Source organism: Oryzias latipes, chromosome 7 (assembly GCF_002234675.1).
Source record: "Oryzias latipes chromosome 7, ASM223467v1".
Classification (NCBI taxonomy): domain Eukaryota; kingdom Metazoa; phylum Chordata; class Actinopteri; order Beloniformes; family Adrianichthyidae; genus Oryzias; species Oryzias latipes.
This window is the reverse complement of record NC_019865.2, coordinates 23,954,886-23,981,235: the sequence shown is the minus strand read 5'-3', so window position 1 is coordinate 23,981,235 and position 26,350 is coordinate 23,954,886. Positions and strand designations below refer to the sequence as shown.

Sequence of the window (26,350 nt, the reverse complement as noted above, 5' to 3'; positions counted from 1 at the left end):
AAAAAATGTTGCCATGACTTTTCAGACTATTTCTCTGAAGTGATAAGTAGTCTATTTGCTCAATGTACTTTTAAGGCCAACTGGCATTATGGTAACAAAGACATTGACTGTAATTTATTAACATTTTTTTTTTTTTTTGCTTTGTCAGTTTAATTATTACTGATGTGATATGTGCTGATTGTAGGGTTAGGGCTACCGTCAGATTAAGATTACGGTTAGGGTTTGTTACAAGATACTAAAGGTTTTTCAGCTACTAAGGAAACTACAGTCCTTTTTTATGACTTTTTTTGTTTGAACTGTATTTATCTGTTGCGTTGAAGCAGAAAATCCCTAAATTCATCAGTCAATTCTGTCTCTGCAGACACAGCTCGTTTAAGAGGCACCTGCCCCGGCAGATGCAGGTTTGCAGCCTGGACCTCGGAAACGACTACATGGTGGACAAGGATGAAAAGCAGACCAGCATCGGCCGCATCCAGCCAGAGCTCTACCAACAGAAAGCCTTGGAGTCCGAGGAGTCGTCCAAAAATGGCAGCAGCAAAAACTGCGGCCGGATAAACTTCTCCCTCAAGTACGATTACGAAAGTGAAGCTCTCCTCGTCAACATCCTCAAGGCAGTGGACCTGCCTGCCAAGGACTTGTGTGGCACCTCTGACCCTTATGTCAAAGTCTACCTGCTGCCGGACCGCAAGAAGTTCCAAACCCGCGTCCACAGGAAGACGCTCAACCCGACGTTCGACGAGACCTTCCAGTTTCCTGTGCCTTACGAAGAGCTGGCCATCAGGAAGCTGCACATGAGCGTCTTTGACTTTGACAGATTTTCTCGGCACGATATGATCGGCGAGGTGGTTCTGGAGAATCTGTTCGAGACATCAGATCTGTCTCGGGAGACAAACATATGGAGGGACATCCAATATGCAACCAGCGTAAGGAAGTTTCAGCTTTATTCCTTTCTCAAAGTCAGTCATTTATGATGTCAATTACTTTTAGATAAGCGATCCATTTTTTGCTGGCTGCACAGAGATACTGCAGCGTTCTTTAATAATTTTCTATTTCACATCAGAGACGGGCATTGTTGATGTTGCAGTATTTAGGGACTGAGCTTGCTCACACAGACCTCCTAATGAGCGGTTCACTGCATGGAAGCACTAAATGCCTGTTCCACGACTGTGTGTCAACCGGCATCTCTGAACCTCGAGTTGCCAGCTTTCTTCTCCTCTGCAAACCCAGTATCTGCTTAAGGCTACGGTAAACTCTTAGTCACATGCACTTGTCTGGGTTCTGAGGGTGTTTGGGTTGTCTGGGTCTGTGAAGGGTTGTAGAGAGGAGCGGCTGCATCTTAACGGGAGCGCAGCTGTGTTTTGCAGGTTCCTTGAGGCTCATACAGCATGAAAATAGAACGTATCATTGTGGCGCGGGTGGTAAGTGTATTGCGATTTACTTGAAAGGCGAATGTAAATTGGACGCACTTGTGACATATAAATGAGGCTGTTGTACCCTTCCGCCACACTCTAGTCCAGGGGGGCCGCATGTGGCTCTTTTCCCCCTGTGTGGCTCTCTGTGGTTTTGGAAAATAACTTATGTTCTAAGATTGTCGTGCCGTCTTTAACGTGTGAGCAGGCAGGAGGAAGAGAGCAGAGTGAACGCGCGGAGGGAGGCGTGTCTACAGCTGTGAACGTGGACCAGAGTCTGTTATGGGATGGAAAATTCTAATAAAAAGACAGTACATGTTGAATGAGGTTGAATGAGAAGTGAATAAAAGCCTCATCATGCAGAATCTCTCTGGGTCGTCTGTCGACCAGCTGTTGTATTTTTGTGAGAAGGTCTGAACCCGGAGCGGGTCGGAACCAGGCGAGCCGCTCGTCTCTGAAGCGGCTCCCCTGTGCTGACGACTACGGTCAGCAAGCAGTAAACAGGAAAGGTTCATAAGAATGATTTTAAAAAACAAAACAAAAAGCTAACGGGCTCAGGTTTAGGTTTAAAAGAAATCCACATGTAGACATTTTCTAGGTAAAGTTCTATGTGACCATCGACCCGCGTCACCATCACGACCTTCGCCGGCGTATAATCCCTACAATGTTCCGACCCAGGCAGGACAACGATGGAGAATTCAGAGAAAATTGAAGTTCCTGAATAAAAATATTGAGATTAATGGCACCTGGTCAGATTTGTTTACTTTCAATGACTTAACCAGTATGATTAATATGTTATGAGGAATTAGTAAACAACAAAGTCAACACATCCCAGAATAAACAGGCAGCTTTTGCCCCAAAACATCCTGATTGAGATGAGAAAAAAAGTTGTTTGTTGACAAAAATCTATTGGAGAAGTTGATTAACTTTTGGTTAATTATGACATATTTGCTAGTTTTGTGGCCTTTCTGGAAATAGTAGTCATCGGAACCCATTAAATGACAGAGGATACAAAAAACAAACTTTAAAAATAAGTGAAATTATGCCATTCACTGGAAACAACAGGTTTTCCACAGGGTGTTGTGGCTCCCTGTGTTTTTTTTTTACTTGTCCTGTCCAACAGCTGAGCAGACAGTGTGTCTGAGGGAAATCGGTCCAAATGGCTCTTTGAGTGGTAAAGGTTGCCGACCCCTGCTCTAGTCGTTAGTAAAGTGGGGGTTGACCTGTACAAATGTTGCAGGTTTTTGGGTTTTTGCGTCGTCCAAACCTGTGTAAGGTTATAGAAAAGAGGGACTGAATCATGAAGTGAGCACAGGTCTTTTCTGAGGCTTGTGCAGCCACCACAAGATGAAACAAGGAAATGAAACCTATTGTCGTATGTGTGGTAAGTCTGGAACTATTTGTAAAGATATCATAAGTTAAAAGCACTTATGACGTACGGTTGATGCTGTTGTACCGTGCTCTTACACAACACTCTCGTGGTTACACTGTAAACCCGAACAGTACAATGAGCTCAAAAGTTTCATAATCACAGAACTCAAAAGTAGCAACCAAGTCAGGTCAGCTTGAAACCTACAAGCCGATTCAAATTCGCGCCATAGGTTTAGCAGGCCTGTGACCCGGAGAGGTATGAGTAAAAAGTAATAGTTTAAATGTACTTAAAGTGTCAACTCAAACATTCTAAGTTTCGATTAACTTCTAATTTTTAAGTAAGATAACTTAAAAAATATTATGTAATCATTTTCCTCATAAATTTTGAGTTGACTGAACTTATTCAGGTTTAGAGTGTAGTAAGGTGCGAGCACTGCCCTTACTGACCACACGCAAATTCTGCACACACACAATGTACTCGTAAAGCATAAGAGAGTGTAGGACCCCTGTAGGATGCCCACACAAACTACATACAATCAGATTTTCTAATTTACTAACAGTCAGGCTGAACGCAAGTACGGTACTCCACAACTATCATGTCCACACCACTGACGGGATTCATGTGCAGGAAAAAAAAGTCAAAATCCATATGACAAGCCTGTGTCCCTTCTCACCCTCACGTGCTAAATAAGTTTTGCTGCTACAACTTCTTGCCTGCAGCATTCCCGTTGAAAGAAATGATTCCATGAACATCTTCAGCCTACTGGCTCTTGGAGCGATCTATGGCCTTGATAATTGGTGTAGGCCACCTGCATACCCTGTCCAGGTTTACCCATTTTTCACCTGCAGGGAGCCCGAAATCAGCTGTAAGGGCAATTGTGTCAAAGGTTTTAGCCTTTCTCTCAAAAGAAAAGAAACACTATCTTTTTTTCCCTGACAAGCCTCATGACTTGTTTATGGAAATCTCGTCATATAATCTATAGTCTAGATCAGGGGTGCTGTAATGTTCTTGTTCAGCGTGTCAAAACTGCTTACTAAACATCCAGCTAAACCGCGTTGAATGAAGAGAAAGTCGTCGTAAGATTCACCATTTACTTCCACAATTCTTCAACAACTTTCGGTGAAAACTGCAACAAACATTACAAAATAACATTCAGTACATAACTTCAAAACATGTTTCTAGGTGCAGTTATAAATAAAGCTTTATATTTTAGTAAGTATCTCTTTACAGACTAAAATATAACTTTAAATATAAAACTTCTCCAAATTATCTCAAACTCACAACAAAACACATTATATAATTCTTTAACTTCTACTGGATAAACTTACAGCATTGCCTCAATGATGATGACAGTGGATGATCATGGATTAAGCTCACAAGAGTCTGTCATGCTTGCGGGAAGAGCCAAGAAGAGACCGAAAGATTTTAACAGGAAATGATGTAAACTAAAGGCTCTTTCAAAATAAACTTTTTATCTAGGAAAACTTACATTTCAGTTTAATATAAACTCTTTGCTTTAAATAATTTTAAACTTTACACTCCCCGTCTGGCCTCTGTGAGGTCACTATAACTGTAATGAAATCTAAACATCAGTCTGTAGGGAGAAGCAGAACAACTTCTGTGACAGGCCTCTGAAAAGTCTTTGGGGTTCCCTGATCAACTGTTGTCACTTCGACCTTCCGTACAAGGTCATCTTGTCCAGGAAACGTAGCAGTAATTCTAGCCATTGGCCAGCAGTTCCGAACAGTTTGCTTATCTCGGAGCAGGACTAAGTCTCCAACTTGAAGATTCCTACGTGGTGTTGTCCATTTTTGTCTGCTTTGCAGAGTGGGTAAGTATTCTCGGCTCCATCTGCTCCAAAACTGATTTGCAAGGGCCTGCACCCGTCTCCACTGGTTTGTGTAAAGGTCCTTGTTGTTAAAGTCTCCAGGAGGAGGGGGAACTCCTGACTTCTGTGTAAGGAGCATTGATGGTGAGAGGATAAAAGGTTGCTGTGGATCTGCTGATACAGGTAAGAGTGGTCGAGCATTCATAATGGCGGTTACTTCTGCCATAAATGTGCAAAGCACTTCATGAGTTAGATTACTCTTTTGCTGTAGTAACATAGAGTCAAGAATCTTCCTGGCAACGCCAATCATGCGCTCCCAGCAGCCTCCCATGTGTGATGCACGTGGCGGGTTAAACTTCCAGCTGCATCCCTGTTCACTCAGGTACTTCTGCACAGTTTTGTCCATGCCAAGCTCTTTACATGCTCCAATGAAGTTTGTACCACAATCGGACTGGAGTTGCTTTGCAGGGCCTCTGAGTGCAAAGAAGCGTCTAAGAGCATTTATGCAGCTGGAGGAGTCCATTGACTCAATCACTTCAATGTGAACAGCCCTCGAACTAAGACAGCTGAACATAATGGCCCATCGCTTACTCTCTGCTTGCCCACCTCTGGTACGTCTAGCTGTGACAGACCAGGGCCCAAAGACATCAAGTCCCACGTATGTAAATGGAGGACAAGCTGTAAGGCGCTCTGAAGGTAAGTCAGCCATGCATTGTTCCTCTGGTTTCCTTCGCAGCCTGCGACAGGTCACGCACTTGTGGATAACTGAATTAATTAGTGCTTTTCCTCCCAGAATCCATAGGCCTGCAGCTCTGATTGCTCCTTCTGTCAGATGACGGCCTTGATGTTTCACCTGAACATGGTAATGCCGTGTGAGTAGCAGAGAGATGTGGCTGTCCTTAGGAAGGATTATTGGGTTCTTTTCCACAGATGTCAGTTCAGAATTATTGAGTCTACCTCCAACACATAACAATCCACCATCCAAGGTTGGACTTAGTTTTTGTAAGGGGCTGTTTTTAGCCACTGCTTGGTTGGATTGCAGCGCTGACAACTCCTTTGAGAAGGCTGTCTTCTGAACCGCTTTCAATACAACATCTCTTGCTTGAGCCATTTCATCAGCAGTGCGAGGTAGATGGCATTTGTGCCATCCACTGCACTTGCTTTTTGGGTTTGACTGTTTGTGGGCTCGTGCCATGTGGATGAGGAAGGCAAGTCCTCTAACAATGGAAGCAAAAGTGGAGAAGCGGTTGAAACGATCAACATTAAACATTGTTTCTTCAACGTAAGTAGCACATGTTTGCACTTGTTGACGGATCTCAGAGTCTTTCTCAGGTTCAATAAGCTGAAACCTCCCTGTAGGTTGTGTTGTGGCTGTTGATGTCTTATGCAGGAAGGAAGGAAGGACCAGTAAACCAAGATGTTTGGGAAAGGCGAGATGCTGATAAGGATCTTGATGCGTGGTCTGCAGGGTTCTCCTCTGTGCGAACATAATTCCACTGCTCTGGAGTTGAAGACTGGCATATACGTTGGACTCTATTATGGACATACGTATAGAAACGCTTTGTCTCATTACAAATATATCCAAGGACGACTTTGCTGTCTGTGTAAAACTGAACAGCATCAAACTTTAGATCAAGCTCATCCTGGATAAGATCTGCCATTTCAACTGCGAGAACAGCACCACAGAGCTCAAGCCTAGGGATGGTTGGCTCTGACTGAGGAGCTAGCTTAGCCTTGCCCATTACAAATCCCACCTCAGCTTTTCCACCTTCCTGAACAGTCTTTAGGTAAGCCACGGCGCCAATAGCTTTGTTTGAGGCGTCTGAAAAGACATGCAATTCTGTGTGCACTGCTTCCATTGAGGAAGATGTATATGCCCGTGGAACATGAATCTCTCTTAAATCTTGAAGGGAGTCTCTCCAACTCTCCCAGATCTTGAACTTGTCGTCTGAAAGTGGCGTATCCCAATCTGACAGCTGCATTGTAAGTTCTCTGAGAAGGGCTCTTCCCTGGATGGTGACGGGTGCCAACAAGCCCAGGGGGTCAAAGACACTGTTCACAGTGGAAAGAATTCCACGGCGAGTGTATGGTTTTCTCATGTTTGATACAGCGTAGGTGAAGGTGTCTGTTTGGATTTCCCAGAGCAGTCCCAAACTTCTTTGCATGGGTACTTCCTCTCCACTTAGATCTAGCTCTTTGACTACTGCAGCACAGTCATCAGGGGAGAATGCTTCCGTGACTGCCTTGGAATTCGACACAAACTTGTGCAATCGAAGGTTGGATTCTGCGAGTGAAGTCTGTGTTCGTTGGAGAAGGTTGATGGCTCCTGCTTCTGAGGAGACAGATATTAAACCGTCATCCATGTAAAAGTGTCTTTCAACAAACTGGACTGTGTCATCACCATGTTTCTGAGCACTTTCTCTGATGGCCCTCCGCAACCCGTAGATAGCAACTGCAGGTGATGGTGTGTTGCCAAAGACGTGGACTTTCATCCGGTACTCAATGACAGGCTCTCTGAGATCATTGTTCTTGTACCACAAAAAGCGGAGGAAGTTGCGGTGGTCTTTATTCACTAAGAAACAGTGGAACATTTGTTGAACGTCTGCAAGGATAGCAATTTTTTCTTTCCGAAAACGTAGAAGGACACCAAGAAGAGAGTTGTTAAGGTCGGGTCCTGTGAGGAGCACATCATTGAGAGAGATTCACAATGTTTGGCACTGGAGTCAAACACAACTCTGATTTGGTCTGGCTTTTGTGGATGGTATACGCCGAAAGATGGTAAGTACCAGCACTCTTCATTCTGGTTCAGAGGTGGAGCTACCTCAGCATGACCATTGGCTAATATTTTTCCCATGAACGCTAAATATTGTTCTTGCATCACAGGCTTCCTTTTCAACGTTTGCTGGAGAGAGGTAAATCGATTAACAGCCAGCTGTTTGTTATTTGGGAGGCGCTGACGTGGTTCTTTAAATGGGAGTGGTGCAACCCAATTGTTGGCGTCATCCCTGTATACAGCTGTGTCCATGATCTTTAAAAAGAGTGCATCTTCCCTTGATAGAGCGAGTTTATTGTCATGATCTGTGCAACTGAAGACAGAGTGTCCTAGCATCTTCTCTGGTGATTTGCCAGGTCTGTTGAAATCTTCTTCCGTTTCTTTTATACACATTGAGCTGGAGCAGGGTTCAAAGATTGAATGGCGATTGGTCTGCCATATGCTGGTCTTGAACGTATTGACTGTGGGATTATGTGCTTTGCCTAAGCAGACCTCACCAATCACTGTCCAACCCAAATCCAGACGCTGAGCAAAGGGGGCATTGTTTGGTCCATTGATCTGCTCTCTGACTTTATGTACTCTAAGTACATCTCTTCCAAGCAACAGGAGTATTTCTGCTTTTGGATCTAATTCTGGAATACACTGGGAAATGTGCTGGAGATGTGGTTGATTCAGAACTGAGTCTGGGGTTGGGATTTCAGCCCGGTTGTTTGGGACGGATTGACACTCCAGGAGAGGTGGAAGAGAAATTAGAGTTTTGCCATCCAGTGACTCAATTTGGAACCCTTCTGCCTGCTTGCCATACGTCTTCACCGTTCCAGAGCAAGTTGTAAGGTGGTAAGGGAATGGCTCACTTTCTACACAAAACTGGTCAAAAAACTCTGGCCGAGCCAGAGATCGGTTGCTTTGATCATCAATAATTACATAAGCTTTGACAGTTTTCATCTTATTGCTTTTGTGGAAAATCTTAGCAAGACAGATCTTGGAACATGAGCGACCCCATTGACCTGAACCACAAACTTCTGTGCAACTGGTGCTAACATCATACATGTTAGACTGTTCTTCCTCCCCGCCGTTCTCTTGCGGTGGTGGAGAGATCTTGGCATTTTGAAGTACTTGTCCAGGATGCATGGCTACATCATGATTGTTGCTTCCACATTCAGAGCATTTCACAGACATTTTGCAGTCTCTGGCAAGGTGGGAGGTTGAGGAGCAACATTTGAAGCATATTCGTTTCTCCTTGAGGAAGGCTATTCTGTCACCAATGAGTTTTTTCCTAAATGTTCTGCATTTTTTGAGAGGGTGTGGCTTGTCATGCAGAGGGCAGTTTTTATTGAGATCTATGCTGGCAGAAGAGACATCTGTTTTATGGACTGTAATGGGTTTGTTTGGATTGAAATTCTTTACAAACCATTTCTCAGGTTTAGTGCTTGGTGTTATGCCTTGATACATAAAGCTAGGATCATTTCTCTTTTTTGCTTCGTGACAGATGAAGTCACAAAAAAAAACAAAGGGGGGAAAGCGACCATTTTTCCTGCAGTCCATATGGAAGTTTATCCACAATTGGTGCGATTCCACGCGATGTGTCCAAATATGACAAGCCAGTCAGGTATCCATCCTCTTTAGCTCCTTGGATTTCCATGAGAAGATCTCCCAGTTCACGTAATTTAGTGTTATCTTTGGCTGAGATCTTGGGAAAACTGTCCAGTCGTTGAAAGAGCGACTTTTCGATTATTTCCGGAGCAGCGTAGCAGTCGCATAATCTTTCCCATGCCTTTTTCAGGGCCAGATCAATATTGTTTATGTAGACGGAGCGGACACGCCTGACCTGCTCACCAGATTCTTTTCCAAGCCACTTAATCATGAGGTCTAGCTCCTGACTAGCTGTAAGATTGACATCAGCAGCTGCGTTATTGAATGATGACTGCCATGCTCGGAAATTTTCTGGTTTGTCGTCGAACTGGTAAAGGCTAGAGGTGACAAGGTCTCGCCGTGCCAAGTATTGTGCTAGCGGCTCAGCTTGGTGCAGCATCATGGCAGAGGTATCATGTGGGGGTATATATGATGGAGCATGTACATTCATGATGGCATTTGTTTTTTCCGCTTTAAATTGTCTTTCTGATTCGATTTGCTTACTTACATTTGGTGTTTGCAAGCCAACATTATCTTCTCTTCTTGAGCTTAGTCTTTCACCAACAGGTTGTAACCCTGAAGGGTTTGGTGGCGGGTCCCATGTTACAAAGCTATTTTGTGACTCTGCCTTTCTTGCTGATTTTGATTGTGGATCTTTTGAAGAGGAACTTGAAGATGATTTCTTGAACTCAATCTGCGACTGAACATAGTCCTTTGTTCGCTGAATTTTTATATTTTCTGATTTATCCTTTTCATCATCAACCACAAACTCCATTGCTGCAGCTTCCTCTAAAACCTGAGCCTCCACAATAGCTGCCTCTGCTTCTCTTTTTAGTGTTAATACTTCTAATTCGGTGTCAATCCGAATTGCTTCCAGTTGATTTTGTGCTTCTCTTGTTTTTCTTTCTGCTTCTCTTGCAGCCTTTTCGAACTTAAGTTTTGCTTCATCACCAGCATATGATGCTCTTACTTTTGCAGCTTCAGCTTTGGCTCTGGCTTGCACCACACTTGCTGATGACGTTGAGCTTTTGGTGCTCCTAACACTGCGTGAGGATGATCTGTGACTTGATGCCATGTTGCTCACTCTCAATCATCAAATAATGCTTTTTCACTGTAATGTTCTTGTTCAGCGTGTCAAAACTGCTTACTAAACATCCAGCTAAACCGCGTTGAATGAAGAGAAAGTCGTCGTAAGATTCACCATTTACTTCCACAATTCTTCAACAACTTTCGGTGAAAACTGCAACAAACATTACAAAATAACATTCAGTACATAACTTCAAAACATGTTTCTAGGTGCAGTTATAAATAAAGCTTTATATTTTAGTAAGTATCTCTTTACAGACTAAAATATAACTTTAAATATAAAACTTCTCCAAATTATCTCAAACTCACAACAAAACACATTATATAATTCTTTAACTTCTACTGGATAAACTTACAGCATTGCCTCAATGATGATGACAGTGGATGATCATGGATTAAGCTCACAAGAGTCTGTCATGCTTGCGGGAAGAGCCAAGAAGAGACCGAAAGATTTTAACAGGAAATGATGTAAACTAAAGGCTCTTTCAAAATAAACTTTTTATCTAGGAAAACTTACATTTCAGTTTAATATAAACTCTTTGCTTTAAATAATTTTAAACTTTACAGGTGCTCATTACGTCGATCACAATCGACCGGTCGATCTTCAAGAACATGAGGGTAGATCGCAGGTCAGTAACTACAAAAAGTAAAGTACTTCTAAAGAATCCACCAGCCAATCAAAATCCTCACTGAGAAGTACGGGACATGATTGACAAGCAGAACGGTCAATCGGACATCTTCTGAAACATACGTCACTGTATATGCCTGTTTAAATTCACTGAGCGCAAATTCTGTCTGTCATCAGAAAGTCGCTTTTGGACATTACTGCAAGCAAGCAGCAGGTGACCTCCTGGCACCCTACCCGCCAATTTTAACCGCACCTTAGACATTTAGGGCCCCTTGGTGTGGAGGGTGAGGGGACATCACTGTGAGTAATCAGGAGATGTCCCCTTAGTGCCCTACTCGCCAATTTTAACTGCACCCCCCTTAGTACACACACCCCTCCCCCTTCAATATAGACACTCAAACATAAACACACACACATGCACACAAACACCCTCTCAAACACCCATACACGCACACACATTTTACAAGGAAGGTGGGACCTGGGTCCATCTGTCCCCTACCCCTTCCCTGGTGGGAGGTGTGGGCCCCTTGGCGATGGCGGCCGTGTCCCTTGGGTGCCGGCTCCCTGGGCCCGGCGGTGCTCTCTCCGCACGGTGGGGGGGTTCATATTACACCTGAGCCGGGGGTGTTCGTGTCCCTGGGGGGTGGGTCCTGGTCCTTGCCCCTGGGCGCTGGGCCCCGCCAAACTTCCAACATGGCTGAGCCTGGTCAGGCCATATTTATAACACCCTTTGTGGAACACCCTTTTTTCCCCGGGGTTCCCCCCTCCTGGGCGGGGGCGGCGGGCCCCTGCCTTGCTCCTACCTGGACCAACCGTGGGCCGGGTGGGTGGCTGCCTGGGGTGCGTAGCGGGTCTCCCTTGGGGGGTCCTGGCTCGTATCTGGGGTCGGGGCGGGGGGATGCCCGGAACTCCTGGGTGGTGGTGGGGTGCTCGTCTGGGGCTGTTGGCGTCCCTCTCCGGTGGGGCCCTGCGTTGGGCTCTTCCGGCGCGGCGGGGGGGCTGCTTTCCTGGCTGGGCTGGGGCGGCGCTCTCTTTCCCTCTGCGCCTCCCTGCTCTCTGGCTCTGGGGGCCTCGCAGCGGTCCTGCTGGCCCTGGCCTGGGTGGCGGTCTTGGTCGCCCGGGGGGCGGTTGTTCCCTGCCTGTTCCCGTGTGGCGTTGGGGGAATTCCGGCTGCCGCTGCTGCTGCGGCGGGGGTCTGGGTGTGGGGGTGGCTGGGCGCTCCTCCTCCTTCTTTTCACATTCCACCATCCATTTTAGAAGAACATAAACACTCACTTGAGCACAGGTGTTAGCTCACCTTTGCACTAATAGTTTGCATGATTGAATGAATGAAAGATTTCACACTAGTTGGTTTTAAGGCATAGGTATGCGTTCGTGAACACTATCTGTTTTGTGTACATGTTGACATGTGGACATTTTTGCAGCTAGCAGGTGTGTTGATAATATTTGAGTGTGTGTGAACAGGCCCCGCCCTTTTTGTACTACATTTGAACCGTACCGTAATGATAAACAACCAGTAAACCTGTCTGCTCTATGCTGCTTCATGGTCTTACCCCCCTTCCCCTCCTATTATCACCCTCCTACCCCCCCCCCTCTCTCTAACGTCCCTCTCTCTTTTTCCCCTCTTTCCTTTTCCGTCCGGTCCAACACCAAAGATTTTCAAACATGATTGAAATTAATAAAGTTTGGCCTCAATTACAAAAGGGGTTTATTCAGACATACCTTTGGTTTGTCTGAAGATTAATAACCCCTCTTGTTAAAATAAAATATGTCCAACACAAGAGGCCCTCAGCTCTCACATGTTTGCCTAGCTGTTGGACAGGACAAGTTTAAAAAAAAAAAAGGGAAAAAAAAGAAAGTCGCTTTCTGTCCCCGGCAGAAGACCACTGCGGACAACCGGAGTGTTTATTGAAGCCGCCCCGCGTGTGTCCTCCTGCTATCGCCTCTGCAGTTCTGGTCCGAGAAATACCAGTTCATTGAAGAAGCGTTTTTTTTTCCGTGGCATGCGCTTCGTACGCAGCCATCAGCGCCTCTGAAATGCCATGCTCCCCGCATTGCATGGTTTACAACAGAGCATGACATACGATAGTCGCTGCTTTCTGTCTTTGTAATAAAACGCCTCATCTGTTAATACAAAAGTATCTTTGTGTAATCTTACTGTGTAGTTTTTAATCATCAGTACATAAACAAGAATGTACAAATAAACATGTAACTATTAAACAAGTATTTACTAATAGTAAATGTTAGTACATCGTAAAATACTACTTACTAATAGTATTTAATATATTTATATATATTTATATATATATAAAATAAATATATATATATAAAAAAAAAACGCCCCTCTCACCCTCCGCGGGTGGTTTCTCCTCCAAGCTCGGGTCCTCTACCAGAGGCCTGGGAGCTTGAAGATCCTGCGCAGTATCTTAGCTGTTCCTAGCACTGCGCTTTTCTGGACTGAGAGGCCTGAGGTCTTTCCAGGTATCTGTTGTAGCCACTCCTCCAGCTTGGGGGTTACTGCCCCGAGTGCTCCAATTACCACAGGCACCACTGTCACCTTCACTTTCCAGGCTTTCTCCAGTTCTTCTCTGAGTCCCTGGTATTTCTCCAGTTTCTCATGTTCCTTCTTCCTGATGTTCCCATCGCTTGGCACTGCCACATCCACCACAACGGCTTTATTCTGTTCTTTATCCACCACTACAATGTCTGGTTGGTTCGCCATTACCATTCTATTAGTCTGGATCTGGAAGTCCCACAGGATCTTTGCCCTCTCGTTCTCTACCACCTTCGGAGGTGTTTCCCATTTTGGCCTTGGGGTTTCCAGTCCACATTCTGCACACATGTTCCTGTATATTATTCCAGCCACTTGATTGTGGCGCTCCATGTATGCTTTCCCTGCCAGCATCTTACATCCTGCAGTTATGTGCTGGATTGTTTCAGGGGCCTCTTTGCACAGCCTACACCTTGGGTCTTGTCTGGTGTGGTAGATCTGAGCCTCTATGCTCTGGTGCTCAGGGCTTGTTCCTGGGCTGCCAGGATGAGCGCTTCAGTGCTGTCCTGTAGGCCAGCCCTTTCTAGCCATTGGTAGGACTTCTTGATATCAGCCACTTCAGTTATGGTCCGGTGGTACATCCCATGCAGGGGTTTGTCCTCCCATGAGGATCTGTCCTCCAGCACTGTATCCTCTGTTCTCCATTGCCTGAGACATTCACTGAGCACACTGTCATTTGGGGCCTTGAGCTTGATGTACTCATGCATCTTGGATGTTTCATCCTGGATAGTGGCTTCTACACTCACTAGTCCTCGGCCTCCTTCCTTGCGGCTAGCATACAGTCTCAGTGTGCTGGATTTGGGATGGAACCCTCCATGCATGGTGAGGAGCTTTCGTGTTTTAACATCCGTGGTCTGTATCTCTTCCTTTGGCCATCTTATTATTCCTGCAGGGTATCTGATAACTGGCAGTGCGTAGCTGTTTATTGCCCGGGTCTTATTTTTGCCATTGAGCTGGCTTCTCAGGACTTGCCTTACTCGTTGGAGGTATTTAGCTGTTGCAGCTTTCCTTGTTGCCTGCTCCAGGTTGCCATTTGCCTGTGGAATTCCAAGGTACTTGTAACTCTCCTCGATGTCTGCTATTGTTCCTTCTGGGAGTGAGACCCCTCCTGTGTGGACTACCTTGCCTGTCTTAGTCACCATCCGGCTGCATTTATATATATATGTATTTATATATATATATATATATATATATATATATATGTATTTATATATATATATATATATATATATATATATATATATATATATATATATATATATATATATATATATATATATATATACATATATATATATATATATATATATATATATATATACATATATATATATATATATATATATATATATATATATATATATATATATATATATATATATATATATATATATATATATAAATATATACACGCACACAGGTAGATCTTCAAGACATTGTCGACTCAAAAGTAGCTCACATGTCAAAAAAGTGTGAGCACCCCTGGTCTAGTGGGTGGTAGAATCATTCTGCCTTGCTGCCCTGGATTTCTAACCAAAGCTGTCAGAATAGAAGTCAAGCCAATGATCTAATGATAATACAGACAAAGCTACAAGGCTACAGCTGTTAACCCAGATCTCTGAACTCAGTCGCACAGGCTTGTGTTCCCTCTAAGCCAGTATTCTCCCTTTGGGAGCTCCATTTGGTTCTGCATGGTAGAAGTGTAAACAAGTTATCTGATTACAGACTTTTCTCTGGTATCTGTTATGGGTTTTTTTATGTTTAGGAAAATAGCAATACCAAGACTTTAACACACACACACACACACAAAACACAGAAAAACATTTTTATAACACAACAGTATTTATTTAAATGAGTGGTGAACAAGAACAACTGAAGCAAAAAGGCTTCAGGGTGAACCTGAATACATTTAACCTAAATCAGCTGGACAGTACCCTTGACCTTCTCCAGAATACTTCTTATTCACTGTAGCAACTGTTTTCACAGAAGATATTAGGTGGGATTGCCCACAACTGCCCCCCCAACATGGCAACATGGTACAAAAGGATCGGAATTTCAAAAATTCTGGTCCAAATAAACGAGTTTATAATTTTGCTCAAAAGCTTGGAAATGAGATCCTTGAGTTGTACTTGTTTTCAATAGTCTTTGAATTGTATTGTTCTCTTTAAATGCTTTGTATTGGCTGGTCCGGCTGAACTTCCTTTGAAATAGAGAGTGGTAATCTCAGTGGCAATTTCCCTGATTAACCCTTGTGCTATCTTAGATGACCCCACCCTTACATTGACGTTTTCTCCCTACCATAAATAACAAAAGTGGATAAAGGTGGACAGATTTCATGTACTCCATGGACACCAGTGAAGATCAAAAATCCTTGAAGAAAAAAGGTTCAGCGCACTGTCTAGTGGGTCTAGATGACCACGCTCCCAATGTTAGCCTAGGATAGCACAAGGGTTAAATAAAGATGAATAAATAAGAGAATTTAAAAAACAACAAAGAAACACACCTATCCACATCCAATAAGGAATCTTACCTGAAATTAAAAGAAAGGGGAAATAATAATCACCAACTATGAACATCCCAGACTAACATAAACAGGAGAAAACAAAACTAAAAAAAAATGGCAGTTCAGTTCAGTTTTTTTAGCACAGTTAACACAAAAACTAATCAAAGCGGGCTGGAATGATAGGAAAATGATGCAGAGGCTTGTGTCACTCTTACTGAAGTGTAGGAATTTGAAGCAGTGTGATGGAGCTTGTATCAAACACTATCTTATGAATGACTGATGATATTTGTTAGGAAAGCCTCAGCACATCGTGAGCCTTAAGTTGCCCACCACTAAGATGCCACAAAGTGGAGCGGAGAGCTGGCCTGAAGGCATGTTACAGCAAAGCTTTCTTCTTGAGCTTTCTCAAAGGCTTCCTTCATCAGTTTTAGTTCCAATCGGAAGACACACCTCTTTGGCACCACACCTGAAAACAGCAAAGTTCCGCTCTGCCGTGGGAATTAAACAAGGATAACATAGATTAATAAGAAAAAACAAATCACTAGCCTTGTGGTAGTGTCTGTCCTGAGACTGGAAGATTGTGAGTTCGAATGCACAATTGAGTCAGACCAGAGACAAAAATTAGGACCTAACACCTCCCTGCTTGGTACTCACAATAAAGGGGTTGTATTGGGGGGGGTTAAATCACCAAATATTTCCTGTGTCTGCAGCTCACCGCTCCCCCAAGGGGATGGGTCAAATGCAGACAACAAATTTCACACACCTAGGTGTGTGACATCTAATGGGACTTTAACTGCAATTTTAAATTGAATTTGTCCAGAGCAGTAAGGCAGAAGATCACCTGGCTTCAACATGAGCAGAGCATCACCTGAAACTACTGGTGTTGGACAGAAGTGGGGCAGAGAGGAGAAAATAAATCTCATTGCACAATATATGAGTGCTTGAAGGAACTCGAGAATGAACGATGGTGTGTATGTATTATGGATAAGGTAGTCATATTACTGCGTGATATGCCCTAAAAGACTGAACTCTGGACATTAAACCCACACAGAGTTGGAGATAACACCAATAAAGAACAATGCGCACAAACTACAGGCAAGGAAATACTAACAGAGATCCAACAAACTCCTTGGATCCAATTCCTTGAGGAGATAATGAATCAAGGAGCAGCTGCTGTGAATCTAAACAGAATTGACAGGAAAAAAACGAGAAAACAAAACACAAGAGGTTTGCTGAGCCGCAAAGGAAGAAAACACCCACCTGAACTCAATGAGAACACATTAGACTGCATCACATTTAGCAAAGCCTTTAATCCAAAGTGACTTATAGATCAGTACCATAATTGGGGCCAATGTGTGGTGAAGTGTCTTGCCCAAAGACACAAAGGCTGTCTAACTTGAGAGTGAAACCCCTGACCGTCCAGCTGGCAGACAGACTGCACAACCCAGTGAGTTAACAGACAAAAAGGTTGGGATAAGGCAAGAAATAAGGACAATTTGAGATAGAACAAAGTATTAGTGAACAGTATCCAACATTAAGTTGGACCAAACTTATACTAGCATTACTGCTCGGCATATCATTATTGTCGAATTGTTTTCCAAAAGCTGCCACGGAGCAAATTTACAACCGTAAAGTGTTGCATTTTAGCACAATTTTAGCTTTTCTCCACTTCAGAATCTGTTGGAATTACTTTACAGTGTTCCCTAGTGTATTGCAGGGGTTAAGTTCTTAAAATAAGATAAAACTTCTCAAGGCACGATCATAGATATTTAAGGCCGTTAAAACCCTCACTACACACATGATACACTTTTCCCCGACAGACTTAAACATTTTCACATTTTTCTCCTTTGTTTAAAATCTACAAATTAAAAACCTTTATAGAAGAATATGTCCAGAATTATAAAATAAAACCAAAGATTTGATCGCAATCAAAGGTTCATGTAGATGTGACAAACTGAACGTATTCTCTCCAAGAGACATGGCACTGACGACATCGATTGACAAGGTCAACACACCAATCAGGATGCAGAGTGTCGTAAAAATAAATTCATAAAAAGCATAGGAAAGTGCACCGAAAAGAAATCCATGAAACAGTGAAACTGCAAAAGATGAACTTCAATATAGTGTGGGAACTGCGCAGATGGTCTCAAGTTAAGTTATGTGACACACATTCAAGAACGCTTTAAATGCTTATTCTTGAGCGTGATTTCAGCATTTGGTGCTCACACTAGAAAAGCAGGAAGAAAGGTCTTCTTTTTCTACTAGTTACTAGCGCACGTCCACCAGCTACAGTTGGAAACTTGTATCAGGCTTTTTCCTTCGCAGCTCTATTCGAAATATGACAGACTTGATGTCGCATAAATCCGGCAATTCCGGCAGATAGCAATTATTAATGTCTCCTTCATGATCAATTTACAAACGGTTGGCACTTCTGTGAATTTAAAAAGACGCCATCCATACCTCACTGCCAAATCCGAGTCCCTGATTGGTCAAAGTTCACTCTGGTTTACTTTCAATGCGCGTTCAATGGCTGCATGATTTTGTATGTAGAGTCCGAAAATGGTCGTAGAAACTGGCATAGCAACTTGGCAATGTGAGAATTTTAAACGCGGAAGCCCAAAACCAAATGCGACAAAAAAGCTCTACGCTTCAATGCATGCGGTGGTGCAGGGTGGTGTGAGCGTAGCCAAAAAGTTTTGGAAGTTTGAAGAGCTTGAATTACTTTTGTCGCCAGCGACATCTCCTGTATTGATGGGTTGAATTCCACACAAAGTTTAAAAAAAATTCTTTCTAACATCTGCTACTGTAAATAGTTATGCTACAGAACGACCAACTTCAGGTTCAAATATACCATCATTACTTTGTGGTGTGCGTCTTTCTTAAGCCTGAAGTCATGTCGTACGGAGGAACACATTTCAAAGGATAACAGGGGCTTATTGGCCAATACCTCGCATCATTTGGAAGCCAGTATCACTGAAATTACAGGCTATAAGGTATGAGGTGCCGTGTAGGACATTATTCAGAATTAGCATTCACATACACATGTGAAATCTCTCACACACACTAGTGAAATACTTGTATACATACAACTGAAAATGTATTCATTCACATACACATGTGAAATCTCTCACATACACATGTGAAATCTCTCACATACACATGTGAAATCTCTCACATACACATGTGAAATGCTCTCACACACACTACTGAAAATGCTCTCACATACACATGTGAAATGCTCTCACACACACTACTGAAATCCTCTCACACACACTACTGAAATCCTCTCACACACACTACTGAAATCCTCTCACACACACTACTGAAATCCTCTCACACACACTACTGAAATCCTCTCACACACACTACTGAAATCCTCTCACACACACTACTGAAATCCTCTCACATACACATGTGAAAATCCTCTCACATACACATGTGAAAATCCTCTCACATACACATGTGAAAATCCTCTCACATACACATGTGAAAATGCTCTCACACACACTACTGAAATTTTCGACAGAAACGGAAGGCATTTCAGTAGAAACGGAAGTTGGCTGATTATCGCGAGATAATCATTCGTCTGAATCATTCGAAAATGGCAGCCGGTTGCGCAAGGAAAACCACCGAAACGTGTAAGTATATTAAAAAATATCCAGTATCTGTTGTAAAATATATTTGTAAATACTTAGGATGATGTGTTTAATATGTTATATTCCTCAATCAACAACCTAGATTGTTTTGAAGCTCATCAATTTCAGTAATGCTAAAGCTAACGCTAACGCGAATTAGCGCCGAAGGCTAAAAACAAACGCTAGATATTACATCAAAAAGCAGTGACTTCTAACCGTAGTCACAAGTTATTAACACATGTTTTAAATGTGTTCATATATGTAGGGACAGACGAGGATGAGGAAAATCCGATCCATTTGCGGATGGAGAAAGATAGCCTGTTTGTTTTCAAGCTAGCTCGTGCCAGATGGGTAAATCTGATATGTCTCTACCGTAGAGACATATCAGATTTGACTTCATTTTAATAAACGGTTAATCGTTGTCGAACTGGGTTAAAGGTTTATGTTAAAGACCCAGAAGAGAGAGGAGGAAAGGGTTAGAAGGGAGGAACAGCGACAGGAGAGTCTGTTAAGTTTACTTGAGTTGAAATTATTGTTCTAAAATGTAATGCAGCCATTGTTTTTCCAATTTGTTTAATAAATGTATGAACAAAAATGAATAATTTACATGTATTATTTAAATCTGAGCTATTTTTAACAATCTTAAAAGGATTTTCATATAAATATCAGATGTACATATTTAGAATTTCGTTTTATATGTTAATATTTATTTTTATACATGTTAACAATAATCCTGGTCTTCTAGAGTCATGTGTGTCACAGTTGGAGCTGAAAGGAAAGCAAAGATTTGTCCTTGCAGACAGACGTGACTCTGCTCGTCCTGCATGTTCCTGGTGTTGTCCTGCTGTGGCTCAACATCTGTGGCTAAGCAGTCGCCTTTGCTGATGCACAGAATGTGCAGAATTGAACTGCAGGCAATGATTTTCATTGCAAAGGTTGGTTTTACTTCCAGTGCCCTCAGAAATATTGCTCTCCTCCTCATCTTTATCATGCCAAATGCTCTCTTCACAACAGAGCGTGTTCTGGAGTGGTTCTGGTTGTAACTGCCTCAATGGCATTCCTCATGGGTTCCCTGTAGGGTGTCAGCAGCATGATGGGATGTGCAATGCAGGGATACCCACCATCACCCAAAAGGATCCTTCAGGTGGGTTTGTTTGATTTACATAAATTGGGCTTTTACGTAGAACCTGTGAATCATGGATTGATCCTGGATTCTCAACAAAAATATCTATAAATTTGGCATTAGAGTCACATACAGCATGCATTTTAATGGAATAAAAAAGCTTCCTGTTAAAATAACAAGCTGCATTATCTTTTAGGGCCTTTATTCTTATGTGGCAGCCATCAATGCTCCTTGTGACCCTTTGGAAGGAGAAAGACCAAGCGAGCTGCTAAAATCCAGAGGCGACTTATGGTAGTTCATTCCCACTGGGAAGCTGGGTGACCCTGCTCATCAGCTGGAGGATGCGGTCTGCCGTCCTGTGGACAACATCGCTCACGGTGGACCGTGTCATGTCAAAGACTCTGGCTACCACACTGTAAGATGTGCGACACGCCAGCCAGAAAAGAAACACCAGGACGTCAGTCTCCTGTGACCCCCCAGAGTGTGAGGAACCCGAAGCTGATGCTTCAGGACCATCGACCCAGATGCTCGATGGTCCTGCGGGTCAACCGAAAATCCAGTCTTGTGTCGGACTGACCGTCAGCGTAAAGGGCCAGGACAGACACCTTTGTGTTGGTAAAGCAGTAGAGACGTGGAAGACCCTGGAAAATGCAACATTAATTATTTCATTGAGGAAATTAAATCACATTTTTTTAATGTTTCTATTTATTTTGATGTCTTACATTTTAGATTATGAAGTATTTATTAATTCTGGAAAATCTCGTGGTTTTTATTTGGCTGGGTTTTTGGATTTTCATTTAAACTTTTAAAAATGAAAGTTTTTGTTTTGTTTTTGTTTAAAACAAGTGATATGGTTTGACTCTGAATAAAAAATTCTAAACTTTGAACTCACAAGTGTTTCATGTAATTGGACTACACAACTCACTTGAAAAAGAATGTTAAACTCTTACCCAGCAGACTGTGTAACCTTGAGCATGATTAATAACAAAGTTTAAGTTAAAGTTTAGGTTTAACTAAAAAAAAAGCTTTAAGTTTAACTCACAAGTTATTCTGTCTGGTCAGGGCATCCAGAGGAAATCTTCTGAGATGTCTGCTTCTCCTTGCCGTCCTGTGATGCTGCACATCTGCTCGTTTTCAGTTTGATCTCACGAAAAACGGTTGAATTATTGCCAGGAACACGGACAGATTCATTTTCAAAGCCATTTTCAGTAAGGTGTAAGAAAACTACAGAAAAAAATGCCTCCTTGCAAGAGCCCGTTAATCGTTCAGCGGCACAAAAACAAAATAAATATTGGCATGAAAAAATAACTTGGGGGTTTATTTATGAACAAATACATTAAATCAACACCAAATTGTTTGTAATTTAATTATTTATAAATCAGTCACGTTTTCCATGATCAGAACACAGCAGATTCATAAATAGTCTCTGTAAAATGTTCATATTTATTATGTTTTTACTCTGACAAATAAGTGTCATTCTCCGCGTTAAATAGGAGTAGTTCGCCTCCAGACCAGGTGGTGGCGGTAATGCGCCACTTTGTTTCCGTGTCAAGCGCGTTATGAACAACACCCAAAAGAAAAAAGTACTGAGCACGGGTGTCTGAATTGCTTTTAAATTCAGAGAACTATATAGAACTATATAGTTCTGCACTATATAGGGTTTTAGTAGTTAGGGATCAGGGCAGGAATTCGGACACAGGTTCATTTCCACTGAAATGCCTTCAGTCGAGCAACTTCGTTTCTAACAATAAAGTAAAAAAAAAAAACGTTGTTTCTACTGAAATGCCTTCCGTTTTTATTGAAATTTTCACATGTGTATGTGAGAGGATTTTGGATAGTGTGTGTGAGAGCATTTTCACATGTGTATGTGAGAGCATTTTCACATGTGTATGTGAGAGCATTTTCAGTATTGTGTGTGAGAGCATTTTCAGTAGTGTGTGTGAGAGCATTTTCAGTAGTGTGTGTGAGAGCATTTTCAGTAGTGTGTGTGAGAGCATTTTCAGTAGTGTGTGTGAGAGCATTTCACATGTGTATGTGAGAGCATTTTCACATGTGTATGTGAGAGCATTTTCAGTAGTGTGTGTGAGAGCATTTTCAGTAGTGTGTGTGAGAGCATTTTCAGTAGTGTGTGTGAGAGCATTTTCAGTAGTGTGTGTGAGAGCATTTTCAGTAGTGTGTGTGAGAGCATTTTCAGTAGTGTGTGTGAGAGCATTTCACATGTGTATGTGAGAGCATTTTCAGTAGTGTGTGTGAGAGCATTTCACATGTGTATGTGAGAGCATTTTCAGTAGTGTGTGTGAGAGCATTTCACATGTGTATGTGAGAGATTTCACATGTGTATGTGAGAGATTTCACATGTGTATGTGAATGAATACATTTTCAGTTGTATGTATACAAGCATTTCACTAGTGTGTGTGAGAGATTTCACATGTGTATGTGAATGCTAATTCTGAATAATGTCCTACACGGCACCTCATAATAAGGAGCCAGCACTTCTTACATTCCTGAGTCTGTAAACTGATTTACATAATCTGCTAACTGGCAAAATGACAGCTTCACAAACTCAGCGATGGAGCAAAGTTCTTTCTGTTACTTATAATCATATCTGTAATTTTCTGTTTGTTTGTTTTTTTTTTCTTTGCTCCATATTAAGGGTCCAAGAGTTGTTGTTATTTCATCACCTTCACAGAGTCCCCCCCTCCCACTCTATCTGTTGAACTTCTTCAGGGGATACTCAATAATGTGAGCCTTCTTGCTTTGTGTGCAGAAAAAGGAGGCGGGCTTGGCACGCTAGCTTAATTGAGCCAACCCAATGATTTTATGACAAAATCTTTTGCCCACATTAAATCCAAGATGGGTGCCATAAAGAAAGCAGCAGACGGTGGGGGGCTGGAGGCAGGGGAGTTCAGTGTTCTGCAAAGAAAACAATATGAATACAAAGGGGTGTTCCGTGGAGAAGCGTGTATGACACAGTGCTGCTTAATGAAGGCTAAAAGCAGGAAGCTCTGGGTCAAATCAATACTGGAACCATTGTGTAAAAATCAAAACAAACCCAAACAACACAGATGGAAACATGTCTTTGTGTGTGATTGCGTTTTGGTGGCCTCGATTAGTGAAAGTCTTTGTCGCTTTGCTTCTTTTTTAATCACGTAAACAGAATGACAACAAAGCCTCTCTAATGATTGGACTAAATATTTGCATAATTACTGGTTACTTACAGAATGGGGAGATTTAGGTTTGAAACGTCCTCCTCCTCCGCAGCCTTTGATGATTCAGCAGGTGTCCTTGCAACGTCTGCATAACTCAGACACGAAGACAAGTTTATCGGATACTTGTCGCACAGGGCAAGCTTCAAGTGAAGGAAGTGGAAGTCACAGGAGGAGGGTTTAATGTAGATGTAAAGACACAAGCGGGGTTGTATGCCCCGTGGGTGCTATACCCGCTTTCGCCACCCCACTTTTGGGCCTGTTTGGCTGCTACTCTTAACTCTTCCCTTTTGGACAGAGCTGAAAATACATTAAAAAAAAAATTAAAAATTCCAAAATGGCGGCCTATCTTTAGATTTTATCTCCATAGCAACCATTTTAGCTTTGGTTGGCTGTGGTTGACAAACATGTATTTGCAATTAAAAAAAAAAAGAAAAAGAAAATCTTGGGGTTTCTTGGCAACTGAGGTTTTTTTGTTCACCATGCTCACAGTCCTAGTATGGAGCGATGATATGTCATGCCAGATAAAAAATATGCAAGCAGTAGGGGAACACCACTTTTGCAAGCTTACCACGCTAACAGCGTTCAAAATCTATCAATTTTAAAACCAACATTTTTCCCAAGTAGCCTCTCAAAGATGCTCCAGGAGTGATGAGGCAATAGACTGAAATCCCTTGGTGTTAAAATTGTAGAAGGTACAAAAAAAAGAATTCAAGATATTCCCCCGGTCCTGGGAGGAGTTCGGTGAGGCCGTGGAGAAGGACTGTCGGTTGGCCTCGAAGAAATTCTGGCAAACCATCCGGCGACTCAGGAGGGGAAAGCAGTTCTCTACAGGCACTGTTTTCAGTGCAGGTGCGGGGCTGTTGACTTCGACTGGGGACATTGTCAGGCGGTGGAAGGAGTACCACTGACACGCCTTCTTTTGAAGAAGCACAGAATGAAGACTTTGGGGTGAGGCTGTCTATTACCCAAGCTGAAGTCACTGAGGAGCTCGTTGACTACCTCAGTGGCATGGCTCCAGGAGTGGATGAAGTCCGCCCTGAGTACTTCAAGTCTCTGGATGCTGTGGGAGTGTCTTGGCTGACACGTCTGTGCAGCATCGCATGGCAGTCTGGAACTGTACCACGGGAATGGCAGACAGGGGTGGTAGTTCCCCTCTTTAAGAATGGGGACTGGACGGTGTGTTCCAACTACAGGGCAATTACACTCCTCAGCCTCCCTGGGAAAGTCTATTCCAGGGTACTGGAGAGGAGAGTCCGTCCGATAGTCGTATCATATATTCAGGAACAACAGTGCGGTTTCCGTCCTGGTCGTGGAACAGTGGACCAGCTCTACACCATCTTTAGGGTGCTGGAGGTATTGTGGGAGTTCGCTCATCCAGTCCATATGTGTTTTGTAGATTTGGAGAAGGCGTTCGACCGCGTCCCACGTGGTATCCTGTGGTGGATGCTCTAGGAGTATGTGGTCCGGGATGCCTTACTGAGGGCTGTCTGGTCTCTGTATGACCGGAGTAAGAGTTTGGTTCGCATAGCCGGCAGTAAGTCAGACCTGTTCCCGTTGCGCGTTGGACAGGGCTGCCCTTTATCACCAGTTCTGTTCATAGTTTTTATGGACAGAATTTCTAGGCGCAGCCAGGGACCGGAGGGGGTGTGGTTTGGAGGCCACAGGATTTCCTCTTTGCTCTTTGGAGATGATGTTGTCCTGTTGGGTTCATCGGGCCAGGACCTCCAGCATGCATTGGGGCGGTTTCCGGCCGAGTGTGAAGAGGCTGGGATGAAGGTCAGCACCGCTAAATCTGAGGCCATGGTTCTCAACCGGAGAAAGGTAGTTTGCCATCTCTCGGTGGGTGGAGTGTCCCTGCCCCAGGTGGAGGAGTTTAAACATCTGGGGGTCTTGTTTAGGAGTGAGGGAAGACAGGAGTGTGAGATTCACAGGCGGATCGGAGCGGCGTCCGTAGTTATGCGGTCGCTGTATCGGTCCATTGTGGTGAAGAGAGAGCTGAGCCAAAAAGCAAAGCTCTCAATTTACCGGTCAATCTTCGTTCCAAAACTCACCTATGGTCAGCTATGGGTCATGACCGAAAGAACGAGCTCCCGAATTCAAGCGGCTGAAATGAGCTTCCTCCGTAGGGTGGCTGGGCGCTCCCTTAGAGATAGGGTGAGAAGCTCGGTCGCCCGCGGAGAGCTCGGAGATGAACCGCTTCTCCTCCACATTGAAAGGAGCCAGTTAAGGTGGCCCGGGCATCTAGTCCGGACGCTTCCCTGGAGAGGTGTTCCGGGCATGTCCCACTGGGCGGAGGCCCCGGGGAAGACCCAGAACACGTTTGAGAGACTATGTCTGTCGGCTGGCCTGGGAACACCTCAGGGTCCCCCCAGAGGAGCTGGAGGAAGTGGCTGGGGTGAGGGAAGTCTGGGCATCTCTTCTTAGTCTGCTGCCCCCGCGACCCGGTCCCAGATAAGCGGAGGAAGATGGATGGATGGATGGATGGATGGATGGATGGATGGATGGATGGATGGATGGAAGATAGCGGGTTCTTCCCGAGGTCAAAGTTCAACAAAACTTCTGTTGTCGTTGTAGACTCAGCCTGGAGGTGTGTGTGTGTGA

General features: G+C 43.4%; 1 protein-coding gene across 1 annotated transcript in view; it reads left to right on the top strand.

Moving 5' to 3' along the window:
* The window catches only part of LOC101162448 (synaptotagmin-6), a 107,729-nt gene that overhangs the window by 67,103 nt on the left and 14,276 nt on the right, over positions 1-26,350 (top strand). Inside the window, exon 6 of the mRNA XM_011477567.3 lies at positions 362-923. Within this exon, the coding sequence (XP_011475869.3) occupies positions 362-923 (562 nt within the window). The remainder of the gene's footprint in view (positions 1-361; positions 924-26,350) is intronic.